General features: G+C 35.6%; 1 protein-coding gene across 1 annotated transcript; it reads right to left on the bottom strand.

The window, feature by feature from the left end:
• Window positions 1–1,527: 1,527 nt before the first annotated feature.
• LOC109241351 (MADS-box transcription factor 23-like) lies at window positions 1,528–17,468 on the bottom strand. Its single transcript, XM_019408086.1, has 9 exons — window positions 17,384–17,468; window positions 16,527–16,776; window positions 12,241–12,319; window positions 3,951–4,012; window positions 2,266–2,365; window positions 2,131–2,172; window positions 1,963–2,046; window positions 1,675–1,829; window positions 1,528–1,569 (listed from the first exon to the last, which is right to left on the bottom strand). The coding sequence occupies exons 2-9, from the start codon at window positions 16,706–16,708 to the stop codon at window positions 1,554–1,556; spliced, it is 720 nt and encodes a 239-aa protein (XP_019263631.1). The 5' UTR covers window positions 16,709–16,776; window positions 17,384–17,468; the 3' UTR covers window positions 1,528–1,553.
• Between the last annotated feature and the right edge of the window lie 1,905 nt (window positions 17,469–19,373).

Here is a 19,373-nt window from a genome sequence, read left to right as displayed (position 1 = left end):
CCAAATTTGATTTGTCAGAAAAGGCATTCTTGGAATCTGAGAAATCATGTGTAATTTTATGAGATGCTTAAATATTGACTAAATTAGGACCTGTGTTTTTTTTCTATTTCTTATTCTAAACCAATTTGAGGTCAGAGCTTTTCCAAATTTGGCGTATTCCTTTTGCGGAAGTCTCAATTCTCAATTCTCAATTCTCAATTTGCAGGGCAACTTTGGGATGAGAGAACTTGCACCAACTGCCATTGGTCCTATTATATATTGTATAGATGTCCCAAAAGGTAAAACCTCCTTTGCTGGTGATCCTTTTCTTTGTATTTAATCACAACTTTGTTTTAGATTTACCTTTTGCTGTGGAGTTGCATTTACTAATGAAATTCATAGGATTTCTTTTCCTGTTCTTTTCCTTCTCTTTTTCTTCCTCCTAGGTGAACTGAAAATTTTGATAAATTCTCTTTGTAATTGCATTCAACTCCCAGCCTAAGTTTCTGTTAGCCAAATGTAGCAACTTTGCATGTAGCTGTTTAGTGAATAGTGATAGCCAATTTTCACTGCAGGCTTAAGGCTCTGTTAGCTAAAGTAGAAACATGTCTAAGCTTATTGTTTGTTTCTACTCTTTCAAAGTTTATTCTACTGTAGAGTCATGTCTGGAGTTAAAATTACTGCTCTTCTTAGTCTGAATTGGCTGATATAAAAAGGTGTGTGATGAATTAGTATATTTTGTCCGACTTCCCAATTTAACAGGGTTCAGAGGTTCTTAAAGCTTCATGTGCTTAATTATGTGTGAATTTGATGCATTGCATGTAGGCACTGTCAGTCCTTATCACAATTGAAACATGTTAATGAATACTTATGGAATGGACCTAATGTTAATATTCCTTTGTCATTTTTTTGTGTTTTCAGCAATATTTTCCTATTTCACTTAGTTTGACAGAAAAAATTAGGTTAACTGATAGGATTTTGGCAATTGCAGTAGTTGTGGTAACCTCTATGTAATAATTTGCAAGGTAGTGCATTACTAGTATCTTAAAGCCTTTTCTGTTTGAACTTTGATCATTGCCTTAATTAAGCCATAAGATGAGCATTCTCACAAATAAATTGATAACCTTCCTATTATCAAATTCAAAATTTCCTCTAGCCTCATTATCTTAAGGGACTCTCGAGTATCGATGTAAAAGTTAGCCTTGGAACCCAAAAAAGGTTTTCTCTGAGCTTGATGCATCCCCGTACAGTTCCATGAGATCATATCTTATTTTGAGTCATCCTGGATAGGAGGCACTAATCACAGGCTCATTTAACGTGTACTGAAGCAAACCCTGATATGTGATAATTTCCACAATTTTATTCTTAGTTTAAGTTAACATTACTTTACATAGATAATTTCTGCATGTTTACAGCAATCAATAATCACAAAACTATCCAATATCTAGGCAGAGCTGAATGTGCACTCAGGCTTGATGAACTTCTTTCTTCTAGCTTGATCAAGAATGGGATTCACAGAAGTATCTCTTAGCTATAGGGCTAGTTGAGAAAACAGAGAGCTGTCAGTCTTCTGTCTAATGCAGTTGTAACCTGTTTTGAATGTTATAGTGGCAGAATTAGTGTCACATTTTCTCTCTTGCCCTCTGTGGAGAGAGGCTAGAGACTGAAGGATAATTCTTCTGATAGAGAATTTACCCAAGCTGCATGATGCTTGTTGATGTCTCACTCTTCTGTGTTTGTGGCTGGCTTAGCTGGAGACTAATTGGTGCATGTACATCATATCCATTGCTGATTGCATGTGTGTCCTGAACACCCCCATTTGGTTCACTTCCAAATCCTTGTTCAGAAACCTGGAATAGGTAACTTCTCCTTTAGATAAGGTCAAGGATATCTATGCTTGTGGTAGAAGACTAAAATGTAAAATCAAAATTTTATGGTACATCTTGAAACAACAAGTGGAGGCAATATTCTCTAAATTAATACCTTTTTCTTCAATTCTGTATTCTCTTGTCGGATGAGGTTTACCTTTTTATAGAGTTCTATATTTTCTTGATGAATAAGATTGCCCTGCAGAAGCAGTATTAATCATCCGGGTACCAAAATTTAAAGACAAGAGAATATGGGAAGTTGTGATATTTTTTCTAGTAGAACCTTTTGATTTAGTTCTCTGATTTCATCAGTCAAAATCTGCTCCTGCAAGAAAAAGTAATATATTCAGGATAAGTCGTAGTCTATATAAACATAAGTTTCATGACCACAAAAGAATTTTAAAAGTGTGGATTTTACCTTTTGCTTTCGAACGCCTTTCAAACTCATTTCAAGTTGGTTTTCAAGATTTGTTAGATCTTTGATTCCGAGTCCAGAAAGTTCTTCCCCCAGAAGCTGCCTGTTGTTCATAAAAGAAAGGGATTAGTTAAAATATTTCTCCCTTAGCAGCTTAGCTTACTAAGCTAGATCTCAGACATTGAAATATACACGTTTTATTGTTATTTGATTGCATGTTAAGCATGCCGACAAGCTCGGATACGTTGCTACAGAAGGGGATGTTCATCTTAATATTTTTTATAGTTATTCTTCTCTCCTCCAAGAGTTGTTCACAGAAAAACATGGAAGAAAACAAACAATCTAAAAAAAGAAAAACATGGAGAAAACATTGCAAATTCAAATCGTGGTCCGTGGATGTCTTTTTTCGTTAGTAATCCTTAGATTTTTTTAAAATTTTGTTTTTGGGCACTTTGCAAGTTCTTTCTGGATCGACTTAACTTTTTGATATTTGAGTTTGACTAGGTTTTTGGCTTTTTAGTTAAATTTTGGTGTCTACATTTATTGTTATAGTTCTTCTTGTTACTAGCAATCAATCGCTAGCAACTTCAGCAGTACAAAATTATTTTACTCGGTTCAGAGGGCACTTCTAACTTTAGTTGTGCCAAGAGATGCTAGGAGTGTATCTTATAACCTCCAAATTAAATAATCATGGCATCTTTGTGTTGTTCTGTTTTCCCAGTCTTTGCTCTAAACCATAAATTTGACCATAAGCTTCAAGAAACCTGAATTACTCTAATGCTTGTGAGAAATGAACCTTAAATCAAAATCAGTATGCAGCATCTTTTTCCTTTTTTGTTCCATTTTCCAATCTTTTATTGGCCCCAAGTGTAAAGACTATGATAAGAAGAAGCTTTGAGAAACCTGTCACCTTACTCAAAAAAAGGAAAAAGAAAAAAAAGAAGCTTTGAGAAACCTTAAACTGTTTCAAACACTAGAAAAGAGCCCCTAAAAGTCCTTGCATATTCAACTGAAAACACCAGCAACAGCTGGGGATAAGTAGGTGTAGATTACTGTATAAAAATATTCGATTGGTGAAAATATCATAGCTATTTTCTCGGAAACATGATAAAGAAATTTTGATGATGTTTTAGAAATTCTGGTTAATTACCCAAAATGGCATTTATTTGTGTATGAAGTAAAAGTAATAATGGATTTGATTGTTGATTGGATTTGTCAAGTGCTCGTATTACTTAAACTTTATCTACAATAAAAGTTTTAACTTTTTTATGCATGAAAACTTATAAGAACATAAAGTAAGCAAAAAAAAAAAAAAAAAGAATCAACAATCTATCTTGGAGAACTAGAATAAATAAATAAATGTTTGCTCTCTAACAGTTAACTCAGGCGAGTTAGTTTTGACAATTCACAATCCCGAATTCGAGTCTCATTGCTATCTTTCATGGAATGATTTGTTATGTACTTGGTCCACTAGACAAAAAAAAGCTGACACGTGAGGGTCGTGTTAAGATATAATTAGAAAATGTGTCCACTATAATAATTTTCACATAAGTCAACAGATTAAAAGGTATCGAATTGCTCAATTTATAGTGTATAAAGGTATCACATTGTTCAATCTAGTGTGTACAATAAAAGATCCTGTGGCATAGAGAGGCATGTAAAAGATATACCTTGTCAAATCAATTTACCTGTGATTTTCTTGCAAGTAATGCAGTTGTTGCCTCAAACTTGCTACTTCCCTTTGCCAAAACTAGCCAAAACCAAGAAAAGAAAGAAAAATAAGAAAAAGAAAAAAGTATAGTGCTTAGAAGATGAAATTAGAAGGCTTAATAATTCCTGAGATGAAATCAGGTAGATATTGCTTTGATCTTTCTTTGTAGTGCTTGATGATTATTGCAACCCATGATAAATTCAACCATTCAAGAAAAGTACTTTAGGATGATGAGAGCCACATTTTAGATGTAGAACGTTCTTAGTTCTGATTCAACTATGATTCAATCTAAAATTAGACGGGCTCAATTATATCTACGTAGCATTTTTTCGTAACTTAGAAGTTTATAGAAAGCAAATACATTCATCTCAATTTGGATCTTGATCATTCATCTTTGCGACACTCATCTTGTGGATACTTAGAGCATTTAGAGGCCTACATTTACTCCCATGTATGTAATATTGCTGGTCTTACAATCGTTTTATAGAATTTGCATTTCACTTTGGTAGGTATCCTTCTATTACATAATACTCCGGTAGCAAATGTCCACTTGAACCACTCTATTTTGATCCGATGTGTAACATCCCCATCTATTGTGCCGTTCTCTTGGAACATCAAGCATAGATATATGAATTGGTTGCATTTAAACCTTGCAATCTCGTTTGGTCTCACCTCAACTTCACTCTTCTTATGCGGGTTAAACTTGTAATGCATGTCTTAATTTTACTTATCCTAAAACTTTTACTCTTTAGAGTGCGTATCAGAAGTTCAAGTTTTGGTTGATATCCTTGATGGTTTCGTCAATTAGCACTATGTCGTTTGCAAATAGCATGTGCAATGGAACCTCAATCTGTATAGTGTGAGTTAGCGCATCCATAAGTAGGGTAAACATGGCTCAATGCCTATTCTTGGTATAAACACATGGTTATGGGAAACTCTTTGTATCTCCTACTACTGCTCTCACACTAGTGACGACTATTTCATATATCATTTATGACATTATATATTTAATATGAGTTCCTTTCTTCTCCATCACCCACCAGAAACTTTTCTTGGCACTCTTATCATTCACTTTCTCTAAGTCAATAACACTATGTCTAGATTCTTCATCTGGCAATAAATATTCACGAATCTTCTTAGCATATAACCTTCATTGTATATCTAGCCAAAAATGGTTCTACATTACTTTTATTGTGTCCCAAAGTCTATGCTCTATCGCTCTTTTCCAAAATTTCATAGCACGCTTCATGCTTTTAATACCACGATAGTTTGCAAATGTTAGGGATGGGTGGAGGGAGGAGGAAATGATGTTGTGGAAGGAAAGAAGAAGGATCCTGTTAAGGAGAGGGGAAAATAATTTGGTTCCCAAGCAGGGGCGGATCTATGTAATGAATTGGGGGTGGTACGCCACCCGGTCTCTTGGGTAAAATCTTATATATGTACTAGTATTTTCCTCAAAATATTAACATAATTAACGGGTGGCAACCCAAGTCACAAAATGACTGTAGGTGCCACGGTAAAACAACTGAAACCCCACATACAAGGCCTAGGATTGAGACTCTCTAGGTTGTGGTCCTAGTTGTTCTCTTGTTACTTTTTTCCATTTTCTTTCTTTCTTTATGCTCCTTTTCTTAATTTCTTTTAAATTCTTCATCTTATTTATTCACTTTTGTACAATCCCATTTTTATTATTTATTTAAATTGTATATTTGCTTCCTTTGTATTTTTTTAGATCTTCAAATTTATTTGAATGTGATTTTAATCATTTTCTTTTTTCATCATCTAGTGTTATTTATTAATTTTAGAAAAAATTTAGAGTGATGCATCAAAGACGTAGTATTAATCGTGGTGTATTTCCTAATTTAAAATTCTATTTTTATTTTGTATTTTTTAATCACATTATCCGAATAGAATTTGAATCGAGAGAATTAGACCGAATTAGACAAAACTTATTCGGTTTTTTTTAATCACAAATTCATTTATGCACAAAAAATCTTCTAAATTGAATTGAAGTTATTCAAAATGGACCGAACCGAATTAATCCAAAACGGATCGAATCAACTAAATGTACATCCAAAATTCAATCTTGTCACTAGTGGTCGGTTCGCATTACAAGCAGTGGCACCCGCAGCCGTAGCCTTCAAATCCAGGATCCGCCTCTGTTCCCGAGGGGCGAGGGTTGAAATTGCAGAGTGGGAAAGGTTGGGGGAAAAAGGTGCATGAGGACGGTCAAGGACTGACGTGGGGGTGGGTGGGTTGGGGAAAGCAAAAGTTGGACCTGGAAGAAAGGATTAAGAGGGGGAGATTGAGGAAAAGAAATGAGAGGGGCTTGTCCTCTATTTTTAGATGAACCTTTTGCCTCTTATACTAACTGCTGACCTAGATTAAAGATTAATAGTTATCTGCTGATCAGTTTTTCTCTTAAGATTACTATTAACGTACCTAGCTAAAAATTGGGGGAGGTAAACCTTATCAGGTGAACAGTCTGTGTAAGAATGACTCCTAATCTTCAGGAAGCAAGAAAGAAACCTCTGTTACAATTGCTCAACATGCTTTAAGAATTAGCTTCTCACAAAACTTACATATGCATTCTTGGTCTTTCAGCACCTTAGACATTTGGGATGTTTGGTCAACTAATCATCTATTGGGGACCTGTGATTATCACGGGTAATTAGGAAGTTTACTGCCCTAGGAATGACTATGTGTAATAATGAGCGATGAATTATATAGAATGAGAGGAGGTTTTCCCTTCTTATTTGCATGCTAGGGGCATTTGCTATTTGTCCTACGTGAGTACCAGCCTAATTAATAATCTTGTCCTCACTGGATTGAGTTAATTAATCTTGTCGAGAATAAGTCCATACGAAGTTACATATCCTATCATCTGCGCAATCCATGTACCAAGTGGACCCTGGTCTTCAGGGAGAAAGAAGCATTTATTACAATTGCTGAGCCTGGTTGTAGAAATAATCTCTTAGCCAGCAACTCCATCTGCATCGTTGTGCGTCAGCACTTTAGACAGTTGGATCTCTGAGATTTTAATTAAGCATCTCTTCGACCTGTAGTCTCCCTGCTCAATTTTCTAATTAGGAAACTTGACACCCTTTTTTTGAACAGGTAAAATGGAACTTGACACCCTTGTTTGATCATAGAGATCAACTAGCGGTAAACGATGTATGGCAAATATGTATCGTGTCTCAGTTTTTCCATAGCAATAAGAAACAAACTCTTTAGCGATGAATGACGGAAACACACATTGGTTGGGGTTGATATTGCCTTTCAGGCTGGAAGGATAAACTTTTATCATTGACAATTTAATGACGGAATTCGTAGTGAGATTGAAGTCCTGGAAGAATATAGAGAACTCCTGTGGATGGATTATGAACTTTATATGTATGTGAACATTTTCATTTGTGTTCATGTCCTTTTACTCTCAGGTTATCCTCCTCAGATGGTCAAGGGTGTTTTTTTTCCAACCGGAATGACTGCTTCAGGAATCATTTTTTTTTTTTTTTTGATTTGCACCGGGTGTCCGAGTCTTTAAGAGCCCCGACTAATCCCGGGGGTGCACAGGCCCTCGGCAAGGAGTTTCCCGCAAGTGCACCACGGTTAATTCAAGTTTTATCCAGTCCGATGGCCCTCAGAAATTTTTTGCACCCAGTGGGTTTCGAACTTGAGACCTTGAAAGGGAGCAAACCCCAAGGCTCAAGTCTAACTGCTTCAGGAATCATTGCAAGATTTTCCTCACGCCCTTGCTTGTCTCCAGCCTTAGAAAACTATGAATCCATATTCCATGGTATGTTTTGATTAATCATGCCCTTGGTCATTGACATATATGATTTGATTAATCATGCCCCGAGTCTTTAAGAGCCCCGACTAATCCCGGGGGTGCACAGGCCCTCGGCAAGGAGTTTCCCGCAAGTGCACCACGGTTAATTCAGGTTTTATCCAGTCCGATGGCCCTCAGAAATTTTTTGCACCCAGTGGGTTTCGAACTTGAGACCTTGAAAGGGAGCAAACCCCAAGGCTCAAGTCTAACTGCTTCAGGAATCATTGCAAGATTTTCCTCACGCCCTTGCTTGTCTCCAGCCTTAGAAAACTATGAATCCATATTCCATGGTATGTTTTGATTAATCATGCCCTTGGTCATTGACATATATGATTTGGATTTTATGGAGCACCTGAACTTTTACTTTCGTGTTATTTGAAATTTCTGATAATACTTATTCCCTCACTGCCTTCTTCCCAGTTGGATGCCTTTAATGCTATCCTCATTGACCCGTCGGTAAGTCAAGGATGGTTACCTAAGATATCCGTCAGCTCTGGTGAGGGATCGGTCGTAGATATAAACATGTAACACTGGAGAGACCTCTTACGGCAAAGAATTATACCACAAAGCCCCAACTAGGTACTACCACTTATAGGAGTCTTCTTTGCTAGTAGAATGCCCCCACGAGAAGAAAGAATAGTGGGATGCTCACGCTCTCGTTGGACGTGACAGTCAGTTACAGTGGGTAAACTAACGAAGGGAATAGATGCTAACTTGAGAGCACAAAAGTCTGATTTAGCACCAGGGAAGGATTGATTAGGTCATATCTGAGATGCAATACCAGGGTGCTAGTTTGAGACAGAAGACCAGGATACTCAGGTTCAGGTTATTTATTAGATATGTTAGGTTCCATTTGTTGAATTATCACATGAATTTGCTCCATGAACTATGCTCCCTACATGGGGAAGACTAGTTATCATTATAACTTAATCACGGTATCCATGGATAGGAATTCAAACTTAGGTTTTCCATCTAATTTAATCTATAAACAGTTGCGATGTTGAGCAAATTGTCATAATGTGCTTAGGACCTCTGGTAGGGTTTTCAATCGCTAAACTTGTGTAGACATTTCATCCAACTGAGTTTTTGTATTTTGTGTTTGTGGAATGGTATGCTATTGATGCGGTGAACACCAAAATCTCCTCACGACATATTCCTTTTTGAAATTTTTATATTACTTACCTTTGAGAGTAGATCCTATATCGATTTAGGTGGGGTTGAGACATCCTCCATCCTCTCCTCTGATATAGGGATCTGCAATTTTAAAGCATTCTCTGTTAGACAAACGAACTATCCTCTAATGGAGTTTGTTAAAATAGTGTCTCATCTGGACCTTCAACCTATAGCATTGCAGATGTCTTTTTGGGGTTTCACTTCATTCTTCTGCAAATGCAAATTAAAGAGGCATTAGATCCCAGTTTCAGAGCAGAATGGATATATAGGAATCATATAGCCGGCCTCAACTGATTTTGGATTATGGTTTAGTTGATTAATTAGATCATGGATTCAGCTTATGCAGAGATAAACAAACTCTAACTCCGGCTTATCATGTCAAGACCATCGTATTCCTTCTTCTGCTTGTTAGCCTAATTATCTCATCTGGCAGGCGGATTCCTCTAGGTTATATTCTCTTGTCAGTGGACATGGTGGAGTGGAATTAAGCTGTAACGGGTGAGCATTACTAGTTTTATCGCCACCTTATTCTCCAGTGACCTCCCTTATTCAGGCATCACGACTGTTTGATGGCTGACTTTTGGTCTCAAACTAGTATACCATAAACTGGGGAAAAAGAACCGGTATCAGTTTGTTCCTGCACTATTCGTCTGGGATAAACTATTCCAATTTCCAGCATGCATCTGTTTGATTTGATATGGTATTTCTTGTGGTTTATCTTTCTGCTTATATAGAACTTGTTGAAACAACAAATGCTGTATCAGCCAGAATCTATAACTGTCTCTGGTGATGATGACAGACGACCTGAATCAAATATGTGATAAGTGGTATATTAAGTAGATGGAAGTATCTGCCGTGCTCCCCACCTGGTCGGATTTTACTGGGTAGTTGTTGTTGGAAGTATCTGCCGTGCTGAATAACTCTAAGATAATAGTAATTACCACATGGATTAAGAGTTGATACTTATGGCACTTTTACTTACTATTAGGATGGAGGATTGGAAAAACTTCCTTTAAACAGGTTCGAATCTGCTATTTTGTAATGCAGACAATGCATGAAGCAGAGTGTAGCGGAGACTTTAAGGGAATTCAACACACAGCTCTTGGATTTTTCAGGTTAGTAGTGGAAACATGTAGGTAAATATGGATCTCGACCTTGAGAAGAGAGCTTGTTAGTTATTCTAGGTTGGATTTCTGCTTTCAGTATATTATAGATGATTATAGAGGACTTACTGAATTTGTTTAGGTTCCATCAAAGTAGTTCGCTACTATGGCATAGAATAGCGAAGATGTTGCAATTCATTATTCAATCGTTGGATTTGAACAAGTATAACTTGTTTTGGAACTCTGGATGAGCGTGGAATTAGGTTACAATAGGCTACAATTACGAATTAATTGGCATCCGAACAAACCCTAACATAAGTCCTAATTTGTGCTAATAAAGCATTAACCCTAACAGAGGATCAAAGCATAATTCCAAAATCCTTTTCAAACTAGTTACTATTTAACTTTCTTTATATCGTCATGAGATATTTCTTCTGTTGAGCCGAGAGTCTCCCGGAAACAGTCTCTCTACCCTTTTCGGGGTAGGGGTGAGGTCTGCGTACTCTCCCCAGACCCCACAAGTGGGATTATACTGGGTATGTTGTCATATCGTCATGAGATACAGCATTTGACACACAATTTGCTTCATGCTTATAGAAATCTTATAGAGTAACTGAGTGGCAGTGTTAGCATATGAGCCTGTAGGATTTGATTACACTTGATCAAACTGCTCCAAGGAAAGAACAGGAATCAAGTTTTTGACTGGAGTTAAACCCAAGGTTTATCAAGCTTCCTAGATCTTGATGAAGGAGAGTGAGCATAGCACGAGGAAATGATACTAGTGCCCTTTCAACACAAACACCTCCAACAAGGTCTCCATCCCCCTTTATGTCACCAAACCTTCTCATCAATATCCATTGACAACATATCATAGACAGAACTAACTAATGAGTCTCAGATATATTTGCATTGGAAGAAGGTTAACCGTCAATAGTATAAGAACCGAAACATGAAGCAGGGGGAGAAGGCAAAAAGGACAACAAGATAGGCGTCTATTCAGGGATGCGGAGAGACTAGGAATCAGCCAACAACAAATAAGCAGGAATAAGAGGGCAAAAGAGAATAACAAGAAGACAGCAGAACCACGGAAGAAGACAGCAAAAGTACTTGTCAAGTAATTGTAACATAAAGTAAAATGAAATCATTTAACAATCAATTTTCTCAGAAGCTATAGTTGAGGGTAAGCGGTTTATTTAAAAAAGAGGTCAATCTTAGGGGATACTGCAGTTGATTGATGACTCTGTTCCCATCTCTTTGACTGAAAGCTTGCATCATTCAAATTTAGTAGCTTCTAATGATATCACTTAACTTAAAAAAATGAATCATCTTTCAAATTCTGGCCATACAATATCTTTGATTGAGATTTCGATAGAAAAAAATTGAGGGGATAACTAAAACTCACTAGCCAAAATAAAAAATTTAAATAGATAATGTTTCCCATAGAAGTCCACGCGTGGTTGAAGCATAAGAATAATAACCTGAAAATTTCCAACTATAACATTTAGTTTGAGCCTATCCATTCTATCCTGATGAGTTACTCAATATGTATTAATATTTAATGATGTCGAGTAGTAATATCCCACAATGAATTTACAAGGTCATTTAAAAGGGTAAATAGAAAGAATACAACAACAACAAAGTGACAAACAACCTTGTGGGATCCCACAAGTGGGGTCTGAGGAGGGTAGTGTGTACGCAGATTTTACCCCTTACTCTGGGAAGGTAGAGGGAAGGTAGAGAGACTGCTCGAATAGACTTTGGGCTCAGAAAGAAAACTTAATCCATTATCTTAAAGATTTTTAATTGGAAGTTTAGATTCTTTGACATAGAATGAGAGCAGACTTTTCCTAAATCCCTTCTCACAAGGTAGTGAGTAGTATGATGTAACACATCTAGTATACAAGGACATCCAAAAGGGTATATACCCTCGCAATTCTCCACTTATGAAAACAAAAATTAGATTACACGTTGGTGGTGTTTAGGTATATAATTTTGTTCTTACCAATGTGTATGTATGAGTTAAATTCCTGTGTTAAACTAGTTATCTGTGTGCCAAATTAAACTATACATATGATTCTGCCTTTGCAAGTCCATTATTCCATCAAACGAAATTCTATTTAGGCAATTCTGAAGCAAATTTAAATATAATTAAAGAGCTATACCTTGACCTCTGACATAGGATTCATGAGGTTATGATGCTCCTCCTTCATCTTGTTGTATCTATCAATTATAGCCCTCATGCTGGTAATATAGCAAACATATAATTGTGTCAAGAGTTTAACTTCTCACACTAACGTTATGAATTAAACTTTACATTATCAAGCCACCTAAAAGATAATTATTGTAACTAACTATTCATGTATAATAAGCAGGACTAATAAGAAAGGTAATTCGCCACACTACATTAACAGTTTACAAATTTTTTACATTATCAGTGTGTATGAGTTAAATTCATGTGTTAAACTAGTCATCCGCGCCCTATATTAAACTATACGTATGATTCTGCACTGTGAGTCCATATTCCATAAGACGAAATTCTATTTAGGCAATTTCGAAGCAAATATGCACATAATTAAAGTGATCACAACGTAACATGTATGTTAGTTGATCTGAGGGCCACAAAAGAGTGACAAGTTTCTGGATGCAAATAAAGTGTAGAATTAAGGAGCATCCCGTTTAATTTGTTAGTTTACTAGAACAATATATTTTGCAGCATAATAATGTTTGCATTCACTGATGTGGGATTAACTCAATAAGATCAAGGACACGAATTGTATTAAATCTCATATGCTTTGACTCTAGGGAAACTTACACAAATGTCCCATATAAATCTCAACTTACCAACCTCTAGCCATTAGTCATAGACTTACCAAAACTAGCCAACAAAAATTAAAAACCCAAATAATAGGGTTCTTTCTATCAAAGGATCACATGCAAAAATCACCTTCCATATTTTTAAGCGTGATTAGCAACATTAGATACAAGACGGAAAGGAAATTTCATGGACAGGGTAGCAAATAAGGTGATGAAATATAAAAATCTATACAATATTCCAAAAATCTAAACAAAACAGGAACTTTTTCAATGGGTATAGTTGAAATTCATTGAAAATATATAGATAAGTCAATATACAAAATTTGAGGAAGATTGGAGGTGATTTGGACTAGTTTTGTATCAAAATTCTTAATTAAATCGAGTTCAAAAAAGTCTTCTGCGACACATGTATCAAACATGTATCACGCATGTATCTCACACACAGGTATACATGGATATACACGTGATACACAATTGATACAAATATGATACATATGTGATACACAAATGATACACATATCATTTTTTTTCATGTTCAGCTTTTACTTCGAATTTTCAGTTCAAACCACCTCAAAACTTCACCAAATCATCCCAAAAATGAGATTCAAGCTCCTTAAGTTGTGCCCAATCTATTCTAATAACACCCACTCAAAACAAAGCAAAAAATTTGATATTTTTTTGCTACAAATAGCTAATTGGCTAATTTAGCTAATATTAGTAATATTTTATCAATTGGCCAATTTTTGTAATGAGCTACTTATAAATGGACATAGCTAGTAATTTCCCACCCCGGCGGCCGGTCCTCATCATTAAACCAAATGACCAGGGGCCGAGCCAATGAAGAAGTTATAGGTTCATTTGAGCCCAATAACTTGGGCTTAGGCTATTTACATGTGTTAAAAATTCAGCTAATTAAGTGCAAAAATAGATTTTAAATGGATTAGTTACCTCCTATAGCAAAGGTTGATATCTTATTCATTTTAAATAAATACCCTTTTAAAAAATTATATTCCATAGCCACCTTTTGATTTTTTATAGCCAAATATCTATTTATGGTCACCTCCTACCCTTAAGCCATAAAATAAGCTTTGTATTATTTTTCTCTCTCCACTCAAATTTCTCCTATCCCCTCAAATTTCTCTATCCCTACCCCATCTATCCTCCCCCCTCTCTCTCTCTCTCTCTCTCTCTCTCTCTCTCTCTCATCTTCCACCCTTCATCTTACTACCAGAACTCTCTGGCAAAGCATCATAATTAGAGTTTTCCGGCGAAGACTTTTGGGATGCCGAGCAATCATCCGATATAGAAATTTTCTACGGCGTAATAATGGCAATCGGAGGCAACAGTGACGGCGAGACGACATTAGGGCTGTTCTTGAACAAAGACGACGGAGTTTGGGCTGAGCACTTGAATTTTCTGTTAATATATTTCAATGTATTTCAATTTATCTCGCTGTATTTCCATGTATTTCATTGTATTCATTGTCTTTTTTTTCCATTGTATTTCGATGTATCTCGCTATATTTTATGTATTTCATTATATTTGCTGTCTCGTTGTATTCCATCAATGTAGTCATATATTTTTTAATTAATATAATTTATGTATTCAGATGTATATATGTATTCAAATTGCTCTGTTTTTTTGTATTTATCGGCTGGAAAAATTTTCAGCATATTTTCTCTGAAGATTGGTATGTTTTTTGGGGTGTTTTTCGGTTGAGAATCTTTTTTATAACTGGAAATACAAATTTTGTGTGTAAAATTGAGTTTGTTGAGTTATATTAGGAGTCTATTATGTTAATTGATTCACTTTCCGTTTAAAAACAGCTGAATAGACCATGAATTGCGCTATTTACGTTACTGTATTCACAAATACATATCGTGAATACAGTCGAATACAATAATCTGTCTAGCTGTAATCCTCTGTTTCACGCCGTGAATACAGTCGCATACAAAAATCTGTTTAGCTGTAATCCCCTGTTTCACGCCTAGAAATGCTATGTATTCATGAATACAGTAGTTTAAATACATCTAATACACTCTAAAAAATCTGAAAACATAGCTATAGGAAGTAATATAGTAAATGGTAGATACAACTAGCTAATAACCACTAAGACATAGTGGTTTGTCTCATTTTAAATCTAGTAAATTAGACGCGATATGGTAGAATTTCGAATTTGAACCCATAAAGTTTAAATCCTGGATCCGCCTCTGCAAATGACACCTTAGGGTTTATGTGAAGAGTACTGAAGAGAGAACAACAATATTAGAAGTTATTTCTTACTTGCACCAAATAGAATACAATAGAGATAGTTATCACTGCAGAGCTTTAAACCAAATTCTAAAGTGCGGTTTGTAAATATTACTACTCCTATTAATCGTTCACATTTGGAAAATAATTTCCAGAAAAACATGATTTTTCACAGAGATTGGCTTCTATCATATCAAAAACACAAAATTACTTTATGTAAGAAAACCAATAAATAATTAGTATTCTGATAGGGTAATTAGATACTAGCTTCAACTGTTCAACAAAATGATGCTTAGTCCCTCACCAGCAAAATAAGGCATTTAGGAGTCTCACATCTACTATATATTCTTTCCTTCTGGTTCCTTTTTTGAGGAGTACTATCGAAAACTTTAAATTAGGGCCACGGAGAGCAATTACACCTTAATTTACCCATCTAAACTTCACAGATATTCAAGTTCTATACTAGGGGATAATTAACTCAGACTGTGTAGGCTATATATAGCTTACATTATATTGTCGGTCCCAAGTTTGGAGAAATGGGAGAGTAGCGGTAGGCTGGCAGCCAGCGTAAAATTTGCTAATTCATGATAAATCGTCATAATACATATATGTTCATGATATATATGAGCTGAGCCTAAAAAAAGTAGTGAGGCTTAATATAGTCGATCCCAAATTATTGGGACGGAGACGACGTTGTTGTTGTTGTTGTTATAGAGGATGAGTAGGCTGCTTTAAGGTTTAAATTTCACATGCAAACTGATACTGGACTCTCTCTTCACTGAGGTATAATTTTCACTACAATAGCCTGTAATTTTCTTTAGAATTGCTGCATGTTGTTCCTCGAGTCATTTTCTCAACATTAGGTTTGTATAGAATGGGCCAGGCAAGATAAAATACCTCGTGCATGACAGCCAAATTTAATCGCTGGATTAAAAAGCAAAGCTAGTTTAAGATTTCTCTCAATATTTGAAAAACAAAAACTGAAAAAACAAGAGAAATTATCGTAGCATGCATTTATAAAATATGCACGTTGGAATCTTGATGCAGTAACATCGGTTAATCCACGATCGCATCCGACTACTTTTTTTCCACATACGAAGTACAAACTGGAAAAGTACCAACTTGGTAATTTTATAAATAAAAAATAGCAGTAAATGGAAAGGTACCAAGTTGGTAATTTTTAAACAAAAAAATTACAAAAAACGATAAGAAAGAAATACATGAATATATGAAATAGAGGCAGTTCTACAGCAGGAAAAAATCCCATATTTCAGTCCAAACTTTTCCCAAAGAAAAGGAAGAATACAAAAATTATATATCTCTAAGTTTAGGACCAAACTAAAATTAAAGAGGGGTAGAAATTAAATATGTAAAAATAACTAACCTGTTGCTGGAAAATTCATAGTGTTTTCCAGTACTGGAGAAAATAATGAGTCCAACTTCAGCATCACAAAGGATTGCTAGCTCTTTAGCCTTCTTGAGCAGTCCATTTCTTCTCTTTGAGAAAGTCACTTGCCTGCTTGTTGTATTGTCAATCCTTTGAATCACAATTTTTCCTCTCCCCATCTCTTCTAATTTTAATATATACTTTGATACTAATTATATTTACTTTAGTTCGAGCTTGCTTCTTTCCTCTGCAAAATCAATGAAAAGGGTCAGAATATATAGCTCATAATGATTAACCTATATAAAACATGAAATTAATTAAAAGGTAGAAGTATATATACGAAGAAATTATCGATATAGCTCGAGCTAAAATTAGAAAGCATTTGAGCTATCAAGAAAATACTAGATTAAAATACATCCATAATTAATTTGAGAATCTGATAAAATATACCCAACTTGTTTGGAATTGAGACATAGTAATTATTACTATTGTAATATGATAAAACAACAAATGGGCAAAAGAAGAAGAGAAAACAAAGAAGCTAATAATTTTGAGATTTTGTAGGAAATTAGATAGAGTTGCATTTTTTCTTAATTATATCTAGGGTTTTGACCTTGTTTCTCTCCTCTCCTAGATCAATCAAAAGGGATCAAAAAAGAACTAGAATATTAACAAGAAGCTAATGAATTTGTTTTTTGAAGAAATTAATCATCGGTAGCTTGAGCTAAAATTAGAAAGTTTTATGAACAATCAAGAACCACAAAAATAGAAAGAAATTCAAAATTATATGAATTTGACAAAAAAAAAAAAAGTAAATAGAAGACAAAAGTAAAAGAAGGACAAGAGCAGCTTACTAATTTGAGAGATTTTGATAGTTGATTAGGGAGAGAGAAGAGAAATAGTGGTTTAGTTCTTTTCTTAAAAGAACGATTAATTGAAAGCTTTATATGGAAAGCTTAGCTAAATGATGGTTTTCTTTTTTAAGAGAAACCAGGAACTTGTTTTCTAAAAACCTTAAAACCACTTTAGCAATTTATCTTCCCCACTCTCGCGAGTGATTAATAATAGTTTCACTCGCCGACACCTGTCTAGACAGATCATTACAACTGCTTTGACGCCTAATAGTACGGGTATAAGGATCTGCCAAATTTACAGATTTGCCACTTAGTGACAGCTTTCGAGAATAAAGAGCGAGTAAAGTCAGTACTGTACTCGAGAGAATGGGCTTAATTGGTATCCTCGGAGTCTCAGAACGCTTTTGATTGAAGAAATGGTTGAAATGTTTGTAGAATTTTTAGGTCGTTAGGACGTATAGATGACTGAAAGGTGTCGACATAGCAATGGCTTTTGACCATTTTGGGGGTCGTTTCATTGTTCATTGACCTTTTAGTACTACTTGTGACATGTCTAAATTTTACCAAAGTGGCCGTAACGCCGATAAGTACTCCTTCTCTTTAATTATAGATTTTAGGTTCGAGCCAGGGATATAGAATTGCATGTATTAGGGAAAGTCTTACCCTCCAATGTGGTTTTGTGATGAATTCGAATTTGATTGGGCTCAAATACAGATGCCATACACCGAAAGAGAAACCAAACAACAAACATGTCCAAACTATATTAATGCTCGAGTCTTTCTCAATTGACTAATCAACCCACCCTTAGTATTATTTCCGATTTGTAACATCTTTAACCTTTTCATTCATTGTGTATGGTTGCTCAATATGGTCAGAGATTTCTCACCTTTTCCATCTTTTGCTATTGGAAAAACTGTTTGACCAAAAAGTATTAAACTTTTTTTGTTAAACTAATTAAATAAGAAGATAATGGGTAAATCCTAACTAAACATAATAAGTTCTAGATCTGAAACATGTTTGTACAAATACGTAGGATTGCGTTAAAACCAATTTAATACAATGTGTATTAAATGATGCTATTATGAATGAGTGGGAATAATGATAAGCAATAAATATGTTAAATGGCAATAAATGTAATAAAGAGAATAATTCACCCTATACTGAATGAGGTGGATGATTCCTCTTTCTAACAATGATGTAAGATAAATGAATATGAGAATATATGAAGATTTCTCGGATCTGATGCGTGAAGTATGGAATAGACAATAAATCGAATCTCTTTACATTTGAGTGTCAACTTTTCAAGTGCGCTCTTATCACCTAGAATATTACCTGCCCTTTTCTTCTCTCTACCTTTCTATTTATATGGGACATATCCCTTACCTAACATAAAGTGCAAGTGCAGAGAATATTCAATAGAATATTCCCCTAAAATGTTTTGCTACAAAACTAGCCTTATGGCCGGGCTGAGTATTTGACCTCAGCCCCGGTTACTCAGCTCACCAATGGATCCTCCCATCTTGAGTACGACCTCGGCCTAATCGTCTCTTAGTAATCTGTCTTTGAGCAAGATTCCCTTGGTCAGATTTCGACCCATACAGTTAGTCCCTCCGCTCGTCGGGGTTGTTTTTTGGACGAGCTCGATGGGCGGACTTCGCCAGTTGCAACGTGAGAAATCTGGGCGTGCAGACGGATTAGTAACCTTTTTATGGTGAGGTTACAATGTGGCGCTTCGAGAGCCACATTTGACCATTACGTCAGTTTGAAATGACATCATTTCATCGTGCGTCATTATGGAGCATGTTCCCGATACATTACATCATTTCCCGCGCCTCTTCTGTTTCAAAATCAATGTGGCAGCGCTTGGATTTCTCGATTAGGGTGCCAGTATTCTTATAAATAGGGACGGGAACCTCCCATTTGATTTGTTGCATTTCTAAGTATTTGAATCTTCAAGCTTTCTCCTCTCCTCAGAGTTCTTGCATCCTTA

The sequence above is a fragment of the Nicotiana attenuata genome, unplaced genomic scaffold (genome assembly GCF_001879085.1).
Source record: "Nicotiana attenuata strain UT unplaced genomic scaffold, NIATTr2, whole genome shotgun sequence".
NCBI lineage: Eukaryota > Viridiplantae > Streptophyta > Magnoliopsida > Solanales > Solanaceae > Nicotiana > Nicotiana attenuata.
Note: the sequence above shows the minus strand (reverse complement) of the source record. Positions and strands in the feature narration are given on the sequence as shown.

Bases quoted from the DNA above. Each gene is read 5' to 3' on its own strand.
- LOC109241351 (XM_019408086.1), bottom strand. From the start codon at position 16,708: ATGGGGAGAGGAAAAATTGTGATTCAAAGGATTGACAATACAACAAGC. The intron at 12,320-16,526 runs GTTAGTTATTTT...CTATATTACCAG, and splicing joins TATGAATTTTCCAGCAACAG to CATGAGGGCTATAATTGATA. The intron at 1,830-1,962 runs GTATTAATTTAG...TACCTATTCCAG, and splicing joins ATACAGAATTGAAGAAAAAG to GTTTCTGAACAAGGATTTGG.